This window comes from Pseudoliparis swirei, chromosome 24, assembly GCF_029220125.1.
Source record: "Pseudoliparis swirei isolate HS2019 ecotype Mariana Trench chromosome 24, NWPU_hadal_v1, whole genome shotgun sequence".
Taxonomy (NCBI): domain Eukaryota; kingdom Metazoa; phylum Chordata; class Actinopteri; order Perciformes; family Liparidae; genus Pseudoliparis; species Pseudoliparis swirei.
Window position 1 is genome coordinate 25,603,021 of NC_079411.1, and position 19,700 is coordinate 25,622,720.

Below are 19,700 nucleotides of genomic sequence, written 5' to 3' on the forward strand. Positions count from 1 at the left end.
TATACATATATATGCATATATATAATGGTATAGTTATTATATAGTTATTATTATAATGTATGTATATATATATATATATATATTCATTTCCATTCTTTAAGTTATGTTTTCATTTATTGCAACTCAAACAAAAGGTAAACACAATACACTTATTTTATACAGTTCTATTAGGATCTCAATTATGGTGTGAATTAATAATGATGTAATAGACTCAACATCGACCTGTGGCTTTATTCATTACTGTGTGAGAAAGTCAGAAGCTTCCTGTATACTGAACCAAGCATCCCCATCTTTAGTTGCTTTTATGCTATCGTAATAATACAAAAGAAAACCATTGCTTTAGCAAAATGATTTTTCAGAATTGCCCGACTTGATTTTAAATTTTAGGATGGGATAGATATTTATTTTAGGTTGACATTTTTTTCCCATCTTTTTTTCAAAATGTGTTTATTTGGTTTTTCTTTTTTTTCCCCTAAAAGGAGGAACAAGTTACAAATACAGTAAACATATGAAACATGTTACCAGACAATAACAAAATACAAATACAAATACAAATGATAAAAAATAAAATAAATTATATAAAATGACACTCAATACTGGATGGCACACTCATTGGTACATTTGCGAGGGGTATTTAGACAGTGGGTTGCTCAGAGATTGTACATGGGTCATGACTGTAAGGTCACTTTAGAGCCCTAATAAATTGGGGGCCCTTTACAAAGTCCAAGAAGGAAGTCCACATCTCTTCAAACTGTGCATATTTTCCTTTCAGTGAGTATGTTATTTTTTCCATGGCTATAACTTGTACAATGTCCTCTAACCAGCCTTTGGTAGTCGGCTTCTGTATAGATTTCCAACATTTTGCAATAGTCCGTCTGGCTTGTAGTAGGCATAGGATAACCATCTTTATGTTAGCTCTGCTGAGATTAATGTCCTTTGGTATGAGTCCCAAAACACACATTTAGGTTGACATTTTAAAGTGTATTTGATAAAAAGCACACCCAAGATGAAGTCTCCAGTGTACTGAAACCACACAGTGGAAGCACTAATATGGGAACATTTCAAAATCATATGAATGTTTTACAACCCAAAAGTAATATTGGACTCGAGCTGTACCGAAAAACAGTGACACCACACATGTAGACCTTCTTGACTTTTAGTGAGGAAAGTCTGTGATCAAAAGGTTATCAATTATAAGCCCCAGAACATCACATAATGAAATACATGAGTAGTTTAATAGTTTATCACTGCCACTTTACAGCTGCTTACATAAAGCAACTATAAATCATAGTGTTACTTATAAATCAGAGTAAATCAGGAAAAGAGCATGATGCTGAAAAAAAAAATGTGAACATTTTAGGAGAAATTATTTCAAATCTACCAGTAAAGCCAGTACCATAAAAGGTGCATCTTACTGAGTGATTAAAAAAAAAAATGATTAGGTTTTGTTAATATGATTTGACAGATTTAGTATTTAATCAATAACAACTCAATGAACATATGAAATACATATAAACATCCAGCATATCGATTGAAAAGCTCACGCTCCAATGAGAAAGAAAACATAGTTATTTAAAAGCACATGTACATGCTGTGACCACAGGGTAAGGCACCAGCCTCCATGTACACCTTCTCGTCACATCACCTGTCCCCATCTCAACTCTACCATCCGATCCCGCGGGTTTAATCCCTCCTGAAACATCTCCTCCCTCTCTGATCTCCAAGCAGTGCCAAGCCAGAATCTGTATGCGACCCGTAAGAGCTCGCACACACTCCATCCCACCGGGAAAAAGAGCAACTCCTCGCTCCGTCGGATTATTTTTCACAAACGGTCTGACGCAGCCAACGTGGCCAGAAAGCTGGACCCAGATCCACCCACCGGTAGCTCAATCCACAAGCGGCCGAGCGCACCAACCAGCCTCTGACTGAACCGGCGACATGCGAGGGCAGAGAACCGACATCTTGATCCGCGGCCTCCTTTCCCAGCACGGCCATTTGATTCGCCGCAGCCTCCCTCAGCTCCGGAGAAGCACTCAGGTTGAGCTTCTTCTTGGCGGCAGAAGTGCAGTTGGGTAATTTCACCGGCAGTGACTCGTTACCCGGAGGTCGACCGTCCCGGTGACACTTAGAGGCTTCAGAAGGCCGCTCTATGGACATCCAGAATGGGTCAAAAGAGGACTCCGGGAGACGCATGAGGCGTGAGGGCCGGTGGTGTCTGGCCATGGACATGCGAGTAGGACAGCAGACTGTCTCTCAGCTGGAGAAATGGGGAATCCCAGGCAGCGTCCTCCTCCTCCTCCTCCTCGTCTTGAACAGCAGTCACGTTAGCAATCGACGCAGAGCCACGGAGAAGGCCTGAAACAGAAATCCAGCAGACGCAGACACACACACAGTGGAATGGCCGAGGCGTGGTTTCAGGTGCGGGTGGTAAAAATAAGATGTTGACCTTTTCATGACCTTGACCTTTGACCCAATCGATCCCAAAATCTAATCAAATGGTCCCCGGATAATAACCAATCATCCTACCTAATTTTATGCGATTCGGTTTAATACTTTTTGAGTTATGCGAATAACACGCATACAAATAAATAAATAAATACACGGCGATAAAAACATAACCTTCCGCATTTTCAATGCGAAGGTAACCAGTGGCTCACAACACCAACAGCAGATGTATTATGAGCTCAACTCAGCTCCCACTTCTTTTTCAAGGCTCTGATGTTTTGTCTAGCTTAAAAATAAAAAAAACATATAATAGGACACATCTGAGAAGCTATGGTTCACCAGATTTTAGTTTGACGTAATTCTCAGAAAAAAAATAAAGAATAATAATCTGATCTTGATTTGGTGGAGCGGCTAATCTCAAACACAAGCTTTAAAAAAATATCATCTCTCTCTCTCACAAAAACTGCACTTATATCAGTTATAAAATGAGCTTCGGGGTCAATTCCAGCTTAGATAATGACAAAAGCAGACAGAACATTAAAAAGAGGACAGATGCAACATGCTTACAGGATGATAACCCACATTTATTCTCATCTACACAAGTCTGGGTCAAAAGGCACACAATGGCGTGGTGTCCAACATATTTTCGACATTATACTTCATTCTCAACAATTGTCGCAATTTAAAGTTTTTTTGGACAGCGACGTTATAATAATATATTTTTTATAAATACAGACATAGGATGTTTTTTATATGTGCATAAAGATAACAAAGAGCAGGAATTAAGAATCATTGCTTTTATGCAATGAGTTGATTAGGCAGCAGGTAGTATCAGTAGGGTCAGGTTTATTGTGTGTGTGTGTGTGTGTGTGTGTGTTCAGAGGAAACCTGACTTAACACAGCATGTGTGTGTGATTGTGGGCATTTTTTTTGTATATGAATATTAAAAATGCATGTTGACATTTACGCCCAACAGCTTCTCCTGTTTGTCCTCAAACTCAAAGTGAGAAAAGTTGGTCCGATTTTTCCTGTTGCCGGGCAGATTGCGGCGGCGGCGCTCTGGACGTGGAGGGCGGCGAGCTTCGATTAGCTTCCCCTCTGTGGTCCGACGCCAGCGCCCGATCTTCCAGAAACTGATCAAACTCTGAAAGGGATAGTGCGATAGTGTGTATGTGCACGAACACATGAACACACAGGAAGTAAAACACGAAGAATTAAACGTGTTTAGAACTAAAATGCCGGTTATGCACCAGTACACAGAACAACATACCTGCACTGGAAACTCCCTCACTCACTGAAGACTTGTCTTCCTGCACATCCAAACACAATACAACTAATTAAAGACATATCATCCTTTAGTATATTACGCTTTATTTGAAAAGAGAAGCTTTCTGTTACCATATCGCAAGACAACCATTTATCCACATGGTTCTGCGGAGAGTTTTTCGCCGGTGGCATCTAAGAGGAAAAGTGATTGTTTTATTTTACTTATATTTAACAATTATCAGGACACTTTTGTATTTTTGTTCCATAGGAAATGTTTTATTCTATTGCATGTCTGATGGTGGTGTATACTCACCCCTCCTGTGGCCTGCAACCTCGTATCCAGAGCTCCAGCAAGGCCCTCCACAGCTCCCGGGTCCTCATACCTGACACTGGGGAGAGGATTTATTGTAATGTGATGCTTTATAGGCTGTATTATTAAACTAAATATTAATTTCAACACATGTATAGAGAGTCAAACTTTTGAACATTGCAATTACGTGGCATGCAACGTTAAACACTCAGACCGTTGTTTACTTCTTAACCCTCCTGTCGCCTTAGGGTCATTTTGACCCGATTAAATATTTAACCCTCCTGTCGCCTTAGGGTCATTTTGACCCGATTCAATGTTTCACCCTCCTGTTACCTTTATATTTACTAACATATTTTACCCTTTGGGTTCAATTTGACGCCAGCAATTAAAACCTCCAGAAAATTATTAGAATTAATATTGTTTTCCAAGTATAAGTGTGAGGCACTTTATGTTTGTTTGTTGACTACCGAAAGAACACCGACATTAAACATTGAATGGGGTAAAAAACTGTGATGCAGTTCAAAAAGAAAATTCTAATTGCTAAGTGAAAACCAACATTTTAATTTTAAAAAAATGCAAAGGCTTAGTGTTCCTCACGTGGAGTCAAAAACTAAACTCTAGGTATCTTTCATTGGAGGCTTAGTGGCAAAAAAAATAGCCTCAGACTCATCAGTCAGATTGTAATTTAATCTCAATACATTGGCATTTTTTAATGAAAATATTCAGATTTAGACAGCCAGGTTAAAGTAACCACAAGGTATGAGGCCCTTCCTCTCTTATAGCCTCATGTTGTGACAGTTGGAGGCGTGGTGATGGGATGCGTGTCCTTCTGTCGGTTAGCATCGCTCACCTTTTCCTCTGCTCAGCCAGGGAGCTTCCTCTCGTCTGGGCAAACATGTCAAACTCCCCCTCCTCTCCTGAAAGACAGATTTTCTTTCCTCATTAAGTTTCATCACAACTGAACGACAACAAAAAGACTCCTCTATTCTGTAATCTAAAATCCTGTAGCAAACAAGAATTCAAAATAAATATTATTTCTAAATATTAGTGTCTCCTAGTTCACTAGTTCTCCTGTTGGATTGCAGCGATGTTCTTTTATTGTGAAACCACTCTTTTAAACTCTGAATGTCGACGTGACGCCGAGCCACAACATCCTGTTTTCTGCCAGGTACAAACACTGCCGTTCAAAAGTTTGGGGTCACTTAGAGATGTCCTTATTATTTTAAGGAAAGCTCTTGTTTTTTCAATGAAGTTAACATTATATGAATCATAAATACTCTCTCTACATAGTTAATGTGGTGAATGACTATTATCTGGTGTTTAATGAAGTCTCTACAGAGGTGTGTAGAGGCCCATCTCCAGTGTTCTAATGGTACGTTGTGTTATCGCCTTAGAAGACTAGCGGAGGGGTAGAAAACCCTTGAAACCCTTTTGATGTGAGCGCAGCTGAAAACAGTTATGCTGGTGAGAGAAGCTATAAAACCGGCCTCCCTTTGAGGACACAAATTTGAAGAACAAAATTAATATTTCAAATAAAAATCATTATTTATAACCATGACTATATTTTCTATTCATTTTGCAATTCACTCGATAAATACAAGCGTGAGTTCTCATGGAAAACACAAAACCTTTGAACGGTCGTGTACGCCAACTTACAAAAGCAGAACTCCAGTTTCCGATATGTTATGCGTATGGATTTGGAGTTATAAAAGAGTGCACATATAAAAGCAGAAGTTGTGGTTTACTCACTGTGATCGGCTGACTGCGGCAGACTGGCGGCGGCGGCAGCGGCGTTGCTGACTGCCGGTTGGCTGGTTGTTGTGATGACGGCCGGTTGGCTGATGTTGGCGAGGCTCCGGCTGGTGGTGGAGCTCTGCTAGAGAGAGAGAGACGCAACGCAGCGAGGGCGTCACCTTGTGTGTGTGTGTGTGTGTGTGATGAGGAGGAGCGAGTCATCTTCTTACCTGTTGAACATTTGGAATTTGTGCCTTGTTTATTCTGTCGAACCTAAAACGCGATGACAAAACAATGAGCAATGAATTCATCCATTAGAGAGATACTCTTCGCACTTTTTACAATCCAAATAGTGATAATTGTGTCATCCACACCTCTCGCAGCGGATGCAGGTGTTGTTCAGGTCGTCGTTGACCACGAGCAGCTCTCCAACGAACCCTTCATCCAGCAGCTGGGGGATGAGCTCCACCACGCGAGTCTGCATGCTCTTACACACCGAGTACAGCTGCTGCTCGGACATCAGAGACACTCATTCATCCTGAAATACACTCACAATGTGCTTTTTGTTGCTGTGCCCAATTTTCATCATCTTGCTTAAAATCGCTAGTTTATGGCGCCGTGCCAACGGCTGCCTGTCGCAGTAGCTGCCCATATGCTTTTTATTTTATTGTCTTTTTTTCCACTTTTCCTCTCTTTCTTTTCCTTTTCTTTACATCTATATCTTTCATCCCTGTTTTTTATATTTTATATTTTATTCTCGTGTGTTTAGTTTATTGGTGCTGCTACTGTGACGACAAATTTCCCCTTGGGGATTAATAAAGTATCTATCTATCTATCAATTAATGAAGACACACACGTGGCATGCTTTTAAAATCAATTGACAAGATTGTAGCAAAACAAACATGAAGAATATAAAGTCACAGTCAGAGTAAAGTATGATCACACTAGAACGCAGCATCAGAATAAAAACACACACTATTATCATGGTACATCTTCATACAAGCAATTGTTTTAAAAACAGCACTGATGACAGACACACACACACACACACACAGGCACACACACACACCTGCAGCAGCTCTGTGTCATCCTGCTGGCTCTGTCCAGGTATGAGCTCGTTCAGCAGCTCTGTCATCACGGTGAGATTTCCCTTCACCAGCGACAGCTCTTTTCTGAGCTTCCGTTCCTTAAAAAAATATATATATATCGTTTATGACGTTTATTCCATAAAGACAGAATTGGGCGTAGAAACAGACTATAACTCACGTGGTATTTTAGTTATATTTTTGACATGAAAAAGCAGGGGAAAGCACAGGTGGCACTAAAAGCATTAAGGATGGCTCAAGTCAAATTGTCATTTCTGAAAACTTCATTTTCACTTCCCACTTTTCCCCACGGTCACATGTGCAAAACTCAGTTTGGGAACCACAGACCTGATTTAAAGATGCAGTTAAACTGTCATCTATGCTGGTGGTTTGAATGCGTTTCCAGAGGGAAAAGCAAGACTCCAGATCAAGAGTTAATAACTTTGGTGCCTATATATAATATATATATGATATTCCTTTATTCGTCCCACAGTGGGGACATTTCAAAAATCACAGCAGCGGTGCACATCAGAGCATCGATGAAAATAAATATAAAACACAAAACTAAATACTAAAACTAAATTCTAATACTAATACTAAATATACAGGGGGATTCATTCATGTTTCATGTTTTTATTGCAACACTGGATGCATGTAGGATATTTGAAAATAAAAAGGTCTTATGACGGCGCTCCCCAGAGTCAAATAACTTTTTTATTTTCTTCTAATTCTTAAATTTTTCTGCCGATATTTTTTATTTTGTATTTCTTATTATCGTGTTATTTCTAAACTTTTGACTCGTGGAGCCCTGCACTAGATTTCCAACGGGTCTGGACTGTTGCTCTATAGGCACAAATGTCAAACATGACCTTGAATCTTAAATCTTTATGTCAAAGTGAAAGCACGTTGATCTTGAGTCGACAACCGTCACTAATTTGAAACGCCATAGTTTTCTCGACGTCGTCAGTGACTGACTGTGTGTGTGTTTCGCCGGTTGTACCTGTTCTGCAGAGAGGGAGGCCGGTCCCCCACTGGACTGGGCTGGAGGTGCCATAGTGGGAACACCGGGAGGTGCTTGTGATCGTGACTGCTGCGTGGGAGCAGCGACGGCGTTCGTCGTTCCGGGGGTCTCGTTTTCCGGTATGCTCTGACGAGATGAAAGCAGAAGAAAATCCGATATCTGGAGATTGCATTTTCTTATGGTGTCGTGCTATACTTCCACTCCGGAGACAGTCTCACCCTGTTGGGCGTGTGGATGGGGGACAGAGCATCCAGATCCGTCATGGGGAACTCCAGACCGCGTCTCCTCAGGTCGTCGTATACGCACACCACCCCCGCCAGGGAGGGAGAGTTACGGAACGCATCGGCCCACGACTGCGGGGGCGTCGGGGGGAGAAAAAAAACGATGAGAATAAGGGATTCATTATTCGATGCCACAGTCAACGCTCACTCCTTCCGCCTATTTATCTAACGTTATCAGCACTGCGAGTCTGTGATTACACACAACTGGCTCTGACCGCGTCGCACAGGAGAGCAGGAAGGTCATTCATTCACAAAGAACCCTGAAGATAACACGACCGTACGCGGCTGCAGCCGTTACAGAGCTCAGGGACGTCAACACTCAGAGGACTTAAACATCTCTGAACACAGCCGGAACTATTTACTGGCTTTACTTGTGTTTTATGGTGGGACGTTTACACGGCACTTGTTCACGTTTAAGCCAACGATGCCTGTGTTTTATGTATATTTATTCTCATTTATCTTTATTTATTTTTAAATGTCTTGTTTTGAATTAGAAATGTCCTTTCTTATTGTTTTTATCCAGGTTTTTACCTGTCGCTGCTGTACTGACGGATGAGTCACCAACTTCATTTCGTTCATGTTTGTACAATGACAATAAACATCCTTATCCTTAATATATTTGGGTTAAGAACTCCTGGTTCAAGGGAGGAAAAACATGAGCAAGACATCACTTTTGATTTTGGTAAAATGTGATGGAGATTTTTCTTTTTCCTTTAGACACAATTAATCAATTATCTAATACAGAAAGCAGCAGACTAATTGCAAAAGGGAAAGACTCATTAGTTTCCGCCACGTACCTGGATGAGGCTGAGCACCCGATCATGGAGGGACGAGGGGGGGTTGAATTTGGGCAGAATGGAATGCACCAACACGCCTTCAGTGAACTCCTGCGACGCCACCAGGATGTGGAAGCGGTGGCCACAGTTCTTCACACAGGCCTCGAGAACCTGCGTCACAGTGATGCAGCACAAATGGACTTAAACATTATGGTCAGAATAAAGCGTTTTTTCTAATAACTATATTACTAAGACTTCGATGTTAAATTAGCCACACACACACACACACACACACCACTGCGGCTCCGGCCACCAGCCAATCAGGGCCGTGAAAAGAATGGATAGAATCTCGAGATGGTTACTCACCGTGAGGGCCAACATGATCTCTCTGAAGTTCTTGTTTACCACGATTCTCTTCTTAATAGCTTTGACTGCATCTCTGGGCCTGAGAAAGAAGAACAACATTATATTTATACATGAGTGAGATGAGCAACGAATGGTAGGTTTTGTTTGTGGTTCATCTCTGGGAGTGGGATCTCATAATGTTATACTTGTTTACTGCACACAGGGTTCATAAACATGTGGACCAATGGGTTTACAGGATTTTAAACCAAATTGCCATGACCAAATATTTTGTGAAATCTCGTTGTATACACCAGTTTATACCTTAAATGACACAAATGAATGAGAGACAATAGTTTGATTAAAAGAATAAATATTTATAGAAATGTTTACTATTTTAATCAAACTGCGAAAATTAACAGATAATAAAATTCCATGACTTTTCCAGAACTTTTGGGATTACATTTATTTTTAAAGGACTTTTCCAGGCCTGGACATAACCATTTTAAAATTCCATTACTTTCCCAGAACTTTTGGGATTACATTTCTTTTTAAAGGACTTTTCCAGGCCTGGACATAACCATTTAAAAATTACATTACTTTTCCAGAATTTTTGGGATTACATTTCTTTTTAAAGGATTTTTCCAGGCCTGGACATAACCATTTTAAAATTCCATTACTTTTCCAGGATTGCCATGACCGTACGAACCCTGTGTATACATCTCCCCACTACACGTGTTTGCATTTCAGGATTACAAAGGCCGCACTGCGGAGAAACCTTTGAGATCGGCCTTGACCACAAGCTGGTCATTCAGTCACAACACCCCCCCCAGGCAAACAATAATTGTTGACTACTGCCTAATCGTCTTATTATTGCCATTTTTATGACAATGGCTCATATACTGTAAATACCGGGTAAGTATATTTATTATTTTTGAACAAAGGTTAAATGTTATTCCACAAGTTTCAAAAAGTGGCCCCAATTTATTTTTAAATGCCCCTAGATTTCAGTCAGTGGGGCAAAAAATGCCCCCTAAAAAATATGTATATTTCCTACCCTGATATATATATATATATATGTATATATTATTTTTTTTAATAAATAAGTCACGGTGCTATTAGATTGGACCCAAAAGCACGACTCAGACAGGAGTAACAAAGAAGACTGTCTTAGGTTGGAAACAGGCTGGGTCAAAACCGGGAGATCAGTCGAAGTAGCAACCAAGTCCAAAAAGGGGCGGGGCAGAGAATCAGAGGTCAGGGCAGGCAGGTCAGGAATATACTCTAATAACGCTGGAGAACTTGGCACGAAAACACAAGACAATCTGGCAGAGGACAAGTGGAAGTGAGGGAGCTAAATAGTGAGGGGCTAATGAGGGGATGGGCTGCAGGTGAGAAGGGCGTGAGGACCAGGTGAAGGGAATGAGGGACTAACGAGGTGATCAGAGGCAGGTGAGGGGAGTTGGATTGACGAGATGGTGTGACAGGATGAAAACAACTATTACAAAAAGGAAGGCGTGGAGCTAAACTGTTAAAAAATATGTATTCTCGGTGAAGCCACGTTACTTGCGTACCCCTCGTCTGTCTCGTTGATGATGTCACATATCTCCATGTTGAGCTCCCAGTCCTCGGACTGCAGAGCGCCGCTCGTCGCTCGCTCTGTCACCAGAGAGGGAATTACATAAAGTTACAGTTGTATAGGGAAACTGATGAGGTGATAACCAGAAGTACTTCTTAAGATATTATATGCGCAAGATAAAAAGGCCGTTTCTAGCTGGGTTTTTAAAAATATTTATTGCAGAAATCATTCTGTGACAAATGTGTCAGGTGGGATATAAATGCATGATTCATATTATTAAAAACACCACATGGAAATATGATTATAATATCATACAAGATATGTTGGTTGGTTATATTTGTATCTGTGGATTTATAAAATGCATTTACAGAAGTGATACTTGAGGTTACACACCTGGAAATGTGTTTTTAAAATAATTTCTATTAAAAAACGTAACGTTTGTGAACACACAGGCAACAATTAACATTAAGCGGAAGGAAAATTAAATATGAATATCAGATATGTGGTTCTGTAGGTGCATTGTGAACAAAGAATGGTAAAGTTGTGCGCCAGAAAACCAAAACAAAGAGCTGAAAGATGGCTAAACACATGCGTAGAGCTGAGGGGAGCTGAGACAACTTTCATACTACGATAATCTGCTTGTGTGTAATTGGGTCAAGGGCCTCTTTAAGAACAACATCTGTCTATTGTGGACCGTGTTGACGTGGTTGGATCACACATTCTGATTGGTTGGTTGTTTGAGGCCTCCACCTTCATCAAACAAGGCCTCATCAATTTTAAACCAGCCACAGATACCCACATTTCTCATATGAATTAAGTGGTATCCTTTTTATTTATGATATAGGACTTTAGATATAGTTATAAGCTGATTGAGATAGTTGGTTTTCAGCTGAAACATGTACAGAATTTCCCTCTAAACTATTCAACAATCAAAGTCAGCATTCTTTGCATTCCGCCCCTCACAGGCTCCTCTTAAGTCTCTCAGTCTCCTTCATTCCTTTCCACCAACACTTCTCCAAACCCTCACTGCTTTTCTCAATCCTATTTTACTCCCTTCCCCTTTGCATCTACCCCACCCTTCCTCCTCCTCTCTCCTCCACTCTCCCTCCACTTCATGTGACTGTCAGCTGCTTTCTGCTCTCATTGGCCCGAGACTAGCTGAAGCCTCTCTGACATTACTGTGTGAAAAAGTGAGTGGATGAGGTAAGAAGGGAGGGAGGCTTGGGGATGACTGTGTGTCATCATCTCACATCTCTCGACTGTCCCCGATGACACATCGGTCATTACTAGTCTGTTAAGGATGTGTTTGCTTCAGAAAAAGCAACAACTTGTTGCCACTGTGAGTTTAAAAGTTGTTCAATGTGTTAAAGAGCGTCAGTGATAATGGCGTGTACCTGTATTTTTGACAAAAACACACATTGATCGAGGAAGTGAGAGAAAACACAAAGCGCCTCCTTGATTCGTCAAACGAGTTGTCGCTTAACTTGCAACAGCCAATCAGACGAGAGATCGGGAGGCGGGAGTCCCGCCCCTGGCTCGTCATTGGCTCTCAATATGTATTTCTACGTTTCGGTCAAGTTTGGACTTTCAACATTTTAGATCAGGAAACCAAAAAGGGTAAAGTGTTATTAAATGATTTTAGACTACGTCCCCCCGTGAGTGTGGTTGTAAAATGCTAAAAAAGAGAGCATATTATTGATTAAATCATTTAAATGATGTAAAATTGAATACAACGGTGAACAATTCCTACAGTTTCCAAAAAACAAAGGCGACTTACCGATTCTCTGACCGACCGGCGTCGAAAAGGGGTTTCCGATGAGGAACTCCATCTTCTCCCCGAGTGAAAACATCTTCGACAAATCACAGGCGTCCCCTATAACTATTACTAAAGTGATGTGGCAGCTACCGAGCTCACAACTATACGGTGTTTCCGTTTGAGCTGCTTCAGAGGCGCACGAGCTCACTTCAGCGGTCACGTGAAAACTCCCACAGGGGAGCCAGCAGACATCAACAACAGAGGCTCAGTGCTACTCGTAACCTCTTTTTGCTGCATACAAAAGTAGTAGAGGTGGTATTACCAGCTAAATATTTAGACTTGCATAAGGTATCGAAGGTCAAACAAAGTTCTCAGTTTGCAGACAGCCTTTGAACGCAGCATGTTCTCTTTCAGACTGTGATTTCCAGTGGTGGAGCTCAAGAAAAGTATAAGGTGTTTTAATTAAAGAAAATTAGCAAAACACTTGACAAAAGGTAAAAGTCCTGCATTAAAAAAAGGCTAAAAAAATATTTTTTCAAAGTCTTAGTGAGTCGAAAACAGTCTTAAAAAGTTATAGTATGTCGAAACAAATATTAGAAAGTAATAGTATGTAAAAAAGAGTATTAAAAAGTCATATTATGTCGAAAAAAGTATGAGAAAGTCATGACGAAAAAAATATTCAAAAGTTATAGTATGTCGAACAAAATATTAGAATGTCCTCGTATGTCAAAAAAGTATTACAAAGTTATAGTATGTCAAAAAAAGTATTAAAAAGTCTTAGTATATCTAAAAAAATATTTAATGTTATAGTATGTCGAAACAAAATTAAAAAGTCATAGTAGCCTATGTAAAAAAAATGTAAGTCATAATATGTCGAACAAAGATATTAGAAATGTAAAGTATGTCAAAAAAAGTATTAAAAAGTCATAGTATATCGAAAAATATATTTTATGTTATAGTCTGTCAAAAAAAATATAAAAAGTAATAGTATGTCAAAAAAGTTTCATCTTTTCCTCGATTATAATTCATCTCCTTGGATTATTTAGATTGATGCAATTTTGCTTCCAACTTTTCCCCAGTTATACATTTCTACTATCAGGATGTTCAGCAGTTCAGTCCAATGCTTTTGGGGATTTTCAGGTATTTCCAGCTATTTTTTCACATGGCATTACAGGTATACCGTGAAAAAAGAGATCAGCTTTTAAAATATGTAAATAAAATACTATCTCAGCTTGAAAATATAACGTTTCAAGAAATTATTTTATAAATGTGAAAGTCTGCAGCACCATCTAGTGTCGTACATGTAGTCTGCAGGAAAAGCTACACTGCATTGGGTGGAGAAGCATTTAGAGTTCAATCTGCCACGTGTTAGAAACTACATTCTTATTGTTTAGGACTCTTACTGTTGGTTTCTCATCAACCACTAATGTATTTATCTGATGTACTCAAGACACACTACGGGTTGGTTAAGTTTATGTATTTTTGTTGAGAAAAAAACTGATTTCCCTCATAAAAATCTGAATTTAACGTGTCTATTAGAAAACTGACCTCATGTAAAAAATAAAAAAGTCATGTGCCTTTATCTGAGCCATTTGGGCAACAGTTAAAAAAAAGAAGAAATCACCAGTCTTTGGAAAAAGAAGCTGGAACCTTATAGCATCTAAATGTGTAGGAACAGTTCCTGTTTAAATGTTTAGTACAATATATTAGAGCCTATATAATACGCTGGAATATTAACAGGTGTTTTTTAGCAAATCTATTCTTAAAGCTTCACAATATATATATATATATATATATATATATATATATATATATATATGAATAGTGTAGACTTATCACTATTGGAATATCAGCTGAACATATGACTATAACTAATCACAGTTAAACCTCTTCAGAGAGAACAAAGACAAATGGCTAGCCAACGTATTTAGAGCCAAAATGCACCGTTGTGGTTAAATAATGATTTAGGGTCAATCATTTTCTTTTTCTGGACTGAAAAACAGGTATCTGGGAAGAAATGGTTGTAGTATATCTTGTAATAATTAGAGCAAAGTAATTAATTAATTAATCATTATTTTGGGTCCAAAACTATTTCTAATATAACAAATAAATGTGGTGTCTGATTTATACCCTTTTTTCTCTGTGAAAATATATTGAATTGGCTTGTATTCATGCATAACCACCACTAGGTAGCAGCAGTGACTCTGAATGGACCAGTAGTTTGTTTTTATGACGTTCCAGACAAGCATTCAGGGACAGTGGTGCATTACTAAAATGGTGAAATAAGGTTTTATTATTTATAAATATAAATCAGGTTTATATATTGTACAGACAACATATCTCTTTATTTTGAGAGTTCCCACGAATGTAACCCTGACTGAGGGATATTATTAGAGCGATAGCGCCTACTTGTTGCACTCAATATACAGAAATATAGCTTATATGTAAAGTAAGAAAAAATCAAGGTATTTTAACACAGCATAGCATTAGATTTAACCCCGTGCAGCCATGGTCTCTATGGCGGTGAATTGAATTGCTGCTGCCCATCCCATGTAATAATCACCTTTATGTCAATGGGCTCTTTGGTTGTCGGTCCCATAAACCGCATCCTGTTCTTCTAGGAACTGATAATGATGTTGTGGTAGGAGAGTAAACTACCACGGCGTATTGATTTCATGTCACACACACACACACACTCTAGCTTTATCTAGAGAGCAGCGAGATAATGTACAGCGACATGGATCCTGCTTGCAAAAAAATGAACCTAGTCAAGTCAAACATTACTAACACGATAAGAGACGTGTTTGAAATGTTCCAGTAACTTGACACACTCTGCGTTCAACAAAATCATTGAGGAAGTGAAGATGAAAGCACGCGTGACCTTCGACCTTTCGAGTTTCTCCACTCCTTGCACTCGAGATAGCCTCGGGCCTCCCCGTGATGTGTTTACGAGCGTGTGAAAAAATAAAAGGAAAAGTGAAATGGCTATGGAGGCCTAATGTTTATTCTCAATGATCACAACTTAATCCATTACTTTTCAGACTCCCGCGTTGTTTTCCTTGAAAGGCACACGACATGACACACTCTTCTTCTCCGAGCATTGCGGCCTCAGTCGATCCAAAAGTCAGATATCAGAAAGCCCGGAGGCCGGCTGGGTCCCATGTGTGTGTGTGTGTGGAGGAGAAACCGGGTGTGTTATCTCTTTTCTCCAGGCTTATACAACCCCCTGTCATATTGTAACAACTTTAAAAAACCCTCACGCCATTGTTCACATAACACAAAGTCTGTGTGAGGCGTTCATGTTGCCTAATGACACATTAGCAGGCCGCAAAAAAAAGCAGGAAAGCGGGAAATCAAGGGAAAACTTTACATATGTAAGACATTTGAGAATGAGTATTTTCAAGGAAATAACTTTTTTATGTTTCCAGTAGGCTCCTGTGGTTGAAGAGAGGGAAACTGCAGACAACCACACGCATAAAAACTGGTTTTAATCCAAAACTGCCACACAATAAATGTCATAACAAATCTATAATTTCAGGACACACTATAAGCCTTTTGGAAATAGCATGCATGCAAGTCTGAAATGCACTTGTGTGTGTGTGTGTGTGTGTGTGTGGGCGTGTGAACTTGTGTGTGGTTGCACTGGTTGTAAATTGATCCCTCCTACTCTCTCGCTGGTTCGTTGTGCAGAGGAGGGGCGAAGAGGAGGAGGAGGAAGAGGAGGAGGGAACCGAAGCAGGAAGGGAGGCAGGCGGAGAGGGAAGGGAGGCAGGCTGTGAATGCTAACAAGCTCCGTGGTAATCACAGCGCTCCTCCGTAGCGAGAGGTTTGAGAATTCAAAAAAGAGAAGAACCGTCTTGCCATGGAGAGGAACGACGACCACTATTAAACACCTGCTATGCGCCAGTGCCGCGTTCACCCTGTGCGCGTGCAGCAGCAGCCTCACCGTTCTCCGCACGTTTGATCCGCAAAAAAAACCAACGTCTTTTTTTCCCTCTTTTTTCTCCGGCTGAGTGAAATGTATCGCGACTGCTCCGGATTCACATTCTGACAATGGAGATTGAAAATATCGTGGCCAACACGGTTCTCCTGAAGGCAAGAGAAGGTAAGCACGGCTGAGGAATGAAAATGTACATTTAAAAAAATGTTTACACACACACACACACACCCCGCCTCTACGACATGGCCACGGACGAGCCCGAGCTTTCGGCTGTCCTCCTCCTGGATTTCTGTGTTCTTCTGTGCGCGTTGTTTCTGGGCAGACCTTAAAACATAGTCCATTAAAATAAGATGTGTGTACACTCGCAACAGCACGCACGTATTTACCGGCCAACGCGAGGCCCAGCGGGCTTGGAGATGGAACAACGCAGGGAGTGTTTGCAGCATTGGCGTTCCAGCACATTTTTTCTCTCTCACTAAACACCAGTGGGCTTTTTGTGTGTGGATATTTCCAATTTAACAATGACATAATTGATATTTAAAGGTATTCAAGCTATTGTAATTGTTGCCCCCCCACCAGAAAAAGCGAGCTGCGCAGTGAGGCTCTCGCTTCCCAGTCAGCCTCTTTCTCTGTCATCGTGAGGCGTTCAAATACGTGCGTGAAAAAGCCCCCAATTACAAATGTAACGTGTAACTTGTGGTATTATTTGACGCAGAAGTATGCAGCTGCATTGAAAAGGACCTAGCGTGGGATAGTGGAGTTTAAAAAAAATTAATATGCAGTGACTGGGAGAAAGGCGCACCGTGTAACCCCCCCCCCCCCCCCCCACACGCGCTGCTCAGTGGGCCGGTGATCCCGCAGCAGCAGCACACCTGGAGGGGGGAAAGGAAGCCAGGGTCCATCTGTTTTCCAGGAGATGGCAGAGCAGCCAGTGAGTGGGCGCATGGGTGGGTGCACACCACTGTATCAGCTGCCAGGGGAGGGTGAAAAGGTGTCAACGATTTCCAATTTTTTTTCCTTCTTCTTCTTCTCTCTCCATCTCTGGAGGCTGTGGGCCTTTAGAGGTTTTTGTGTGTGTGTGTCAAAGTTGATGCATTTTATTCGCTTGCATGGCTCGGTGGTCACGCTTCGGTGTGCATGTGCGGAGGCCTCATCCCCCTGCTTATGGTTTGCATTATATTCGGACTGAAGAATAAGCGCCTAACACCGCTGTGAAATGTATTATTCACAGCAGCGGTGCATCCATGTCGTCGCAGCAGCAGCAGCTGCTCCTCCTTCTACGAGACACCAGGCTTTCCTTTACCTGCCTTTTATTTAAACGGTGCTTGGCATTGTCAGGACTGGTACTCGTGACGGGTGCGCCCCGCTGATCGGATCTAAAGCCTCGGTACCCGTCAGCCTCCTCAGCCAGAGGCTCCGAGAGGCCCTCAGTGGTGAGGAGATGATGCATGTAGAGTCCATATGGGGCCAAACTTCACTATTATATCATCTTTAATGGTCAAAGACGTGTGCAGAAAGATTTGGTGATCATTTGTTGTTGTGTATTTTTATTCAGTCAATCAAATGCAAGACAATATTATTCTATATAATATTCAAAAGAGAGACTGAAAAGGTATAGGTAGAAGCAAAAAATGCTTATAAATTCCTAAACTAAATTAAAATCAAATAAATCAGAAAATTAATATAAAATGACAAAGAAAATAAGAAATAAAATATAAAACAATATTTATATATACACATACATACATACACATACACATACCTCTAATATATTGTGATTTCAGTACAATACTTCCAGTCTTAATTATGATTTTTGGATATATTTGCTGCCCCCGTCTGCCACCTCAAATATATTGAATAAGTCTGTGTTTTTTTATATTTCTCGCTGCTATACCATTCACTGTGTTAATTAGCACTCGGATTAAAACCGCTAATGGCACCCAATTTATCCTTTTATGGTGCGCAGGAGACTAATTTGATTTTAATTCCAGAGGTGTGTGTTTTGCAGCTGTCAAAGTGTTTCGGTGTGTCACGGTGACGGTCGTGAACACGGGCAGCGCGCCGAGCTTCAAACGCACAAAATCCAGACAGAAAAGAAATGTCTCCTGTGGATCAGAGATTACGCTGCCTTCTTTAAAAAAAAAAAAAAAATTCAAGAGTCCGTCCTCGATCACCTCCGCGCTACGCGACATCAAGGCCTCAAAGGAGAGCGCCTACCAGCTGGATCCCATTCATTGAGTGGGCAAGAGTTTGCCCCGCTGATGTGTCCTTGAGCAAGACATTAAATCAGTTTTTTCTTCTTCTTCCGGATCTCTCTGACCTCGTTGTGGAGACGGGAAATGACAAACGGTTTCCCAGCGTCCGAATAAACACACGCGGCGCATAAACAATCATTTTATTTTTGCTTGATTCGCTGAAGTAACTCTTGATTATTAAGGCCGGCCGACACGGCCGTCGCTACCTCGGTGACCTTTGAGTCTCGCCGCGAGATGCGCAACACTTAGAATTTTTCTTTCTTTTTCTTTTTAAAGTCAACTCTTGCATACCTGTTGATGTGAAACTGGGTGGCCAGAGGGGGAAGTGTTATGACGGGGTGTGTCCTGTCTGTCGCGGTTGAATTGACATGTGGTTTCGGTGTTGACGGGGTGACACTGCTCTCCCCACCTCCTATGAAGTCTAGAAATTTAGAACATGGAAAGGAAACCAACGCTTTTTAATTTTTTTTTACAGTATTTCAATCCGTCTTTTGCCTTTTGGGCCCCTCGGAATGCAAGAATTGCGTCAGCTGAAAATCTTGTACTGCCGGAGGAAGTTCTTGGTAATAATATCTCCCGTGAGAATGCGATAAAGTTTCTGAAATGTGTTTGTGTGAGGATATAAGAGGATACTTTTAAGCATAGCCCACAGGTTATGTGAATGTAAAATGCCAAGAAGTGTCTCAATAATAATTGTATCCCTCTAAATCATGTCCCCATTGTTGAGTATAGCACTCAGTATTTATCCATGAGTTGAAGAGTCCGACCGATACACCGGAGGGCGGGTATTATTTTATCAAAGGCTGGATTTTGTTGATATTCACAGAAAACTCAGTTAAAAGCGCTCGAGATAATTTAGAAACAGTGTTTTCATACTTTGTCCCGCAGACTCCACTGTTTACAAAACTTT

The 19,700-nt window shown here is 40.7% G+C and overlaps 3 protein-coding genes across 5 annotated transcripts in view; 1 reads left to right on the forward strand and 2 right to left on the reverse strand.

Moving 5' to 3' along the window:
- Positions 1–1,645: 1,645 nt before the first annotated feature.
- Positions 1,646–2,619, reverse strand: LOC130190390 (noggin-2-like). Its single transcript, XM_056409783.1, has one exon. It carries the CDS (start codon positions 2,227–2,229, stop codon positions 1,816–1,818), a length of 414 nt encoding a protein of 137 aa, XP_056265758.1. The 5' UTR covers positions 2,230–2,619; the 3' UTR covers positions 1,646–1,815.
- Positions 2,620–3,008: 389 nt separating this feature from the next.
- Positions 3,009–12,969, reverse strand: LOC130190615 (target of Myb1 membrane trafficking protein-like). 2 transcript variants are annotated; one of them, XM_056410122.1, is made up of 15 exons: positions 12,617–12,969; positions 10,835–10,919; positions 9,285–9,363; positions 8,940–9,089; positions 8,080–8,214; positions 7,841–7,987; positions 6,825–6,941; positions 6,130–6,263; positions 5,986–6,028; positions 5,771–5,894; positions 4,872–4,938; positions 4,025–4,100; positions 3,844–3,903; positions 3,716–3,755; positions 3,009–3,589 (listed from the first exon to the last, which is right to left on the reverse strand). In XM_056410122.1, the coding sequence occupies exons 1-15, from the start codon at positions 12,687–12,689 to the stop codon at positions 3,444–3,446; spliced, it is 1,476 nt and encodes a 491-aa protein (XP_056266097.1). In that variant the 5' UTR covers positions 12,690–12,969; the 3' UTR covers positions 3,009–3,443. The 2 variants fall into 2 exon arrangements, with proteins under 2 accessions (XP_056266097.1, XP_056266096.1); XM_056410121.1 differs by having other exon boundaries at positions 5,771–5,897.
- Positions 12,970–16,388: 3,419 nt separating this feature from the next.
- The window catches only part of grk4 (G protein-coupled receptor kinase 4), a 44,637-nt gene continuing 41,325 nt past the window's right edge, over positions 16,389–19,700 (forward strand). For both annotated transcript variants that reach the window (XM_056408948.1, XM_056408947.1), the window contains exon 1: positions 16,389–16,700. In XM_056408948.1, the coding sequence (XP_056264923.1) occupies positions 16,649–16,700 (52 nt within the window). In that variant the 5' untranslated portion in view covers positions 16,389–16,648. The remainder of the gene's footprint in view (positions 16,701–19,700) is intronic.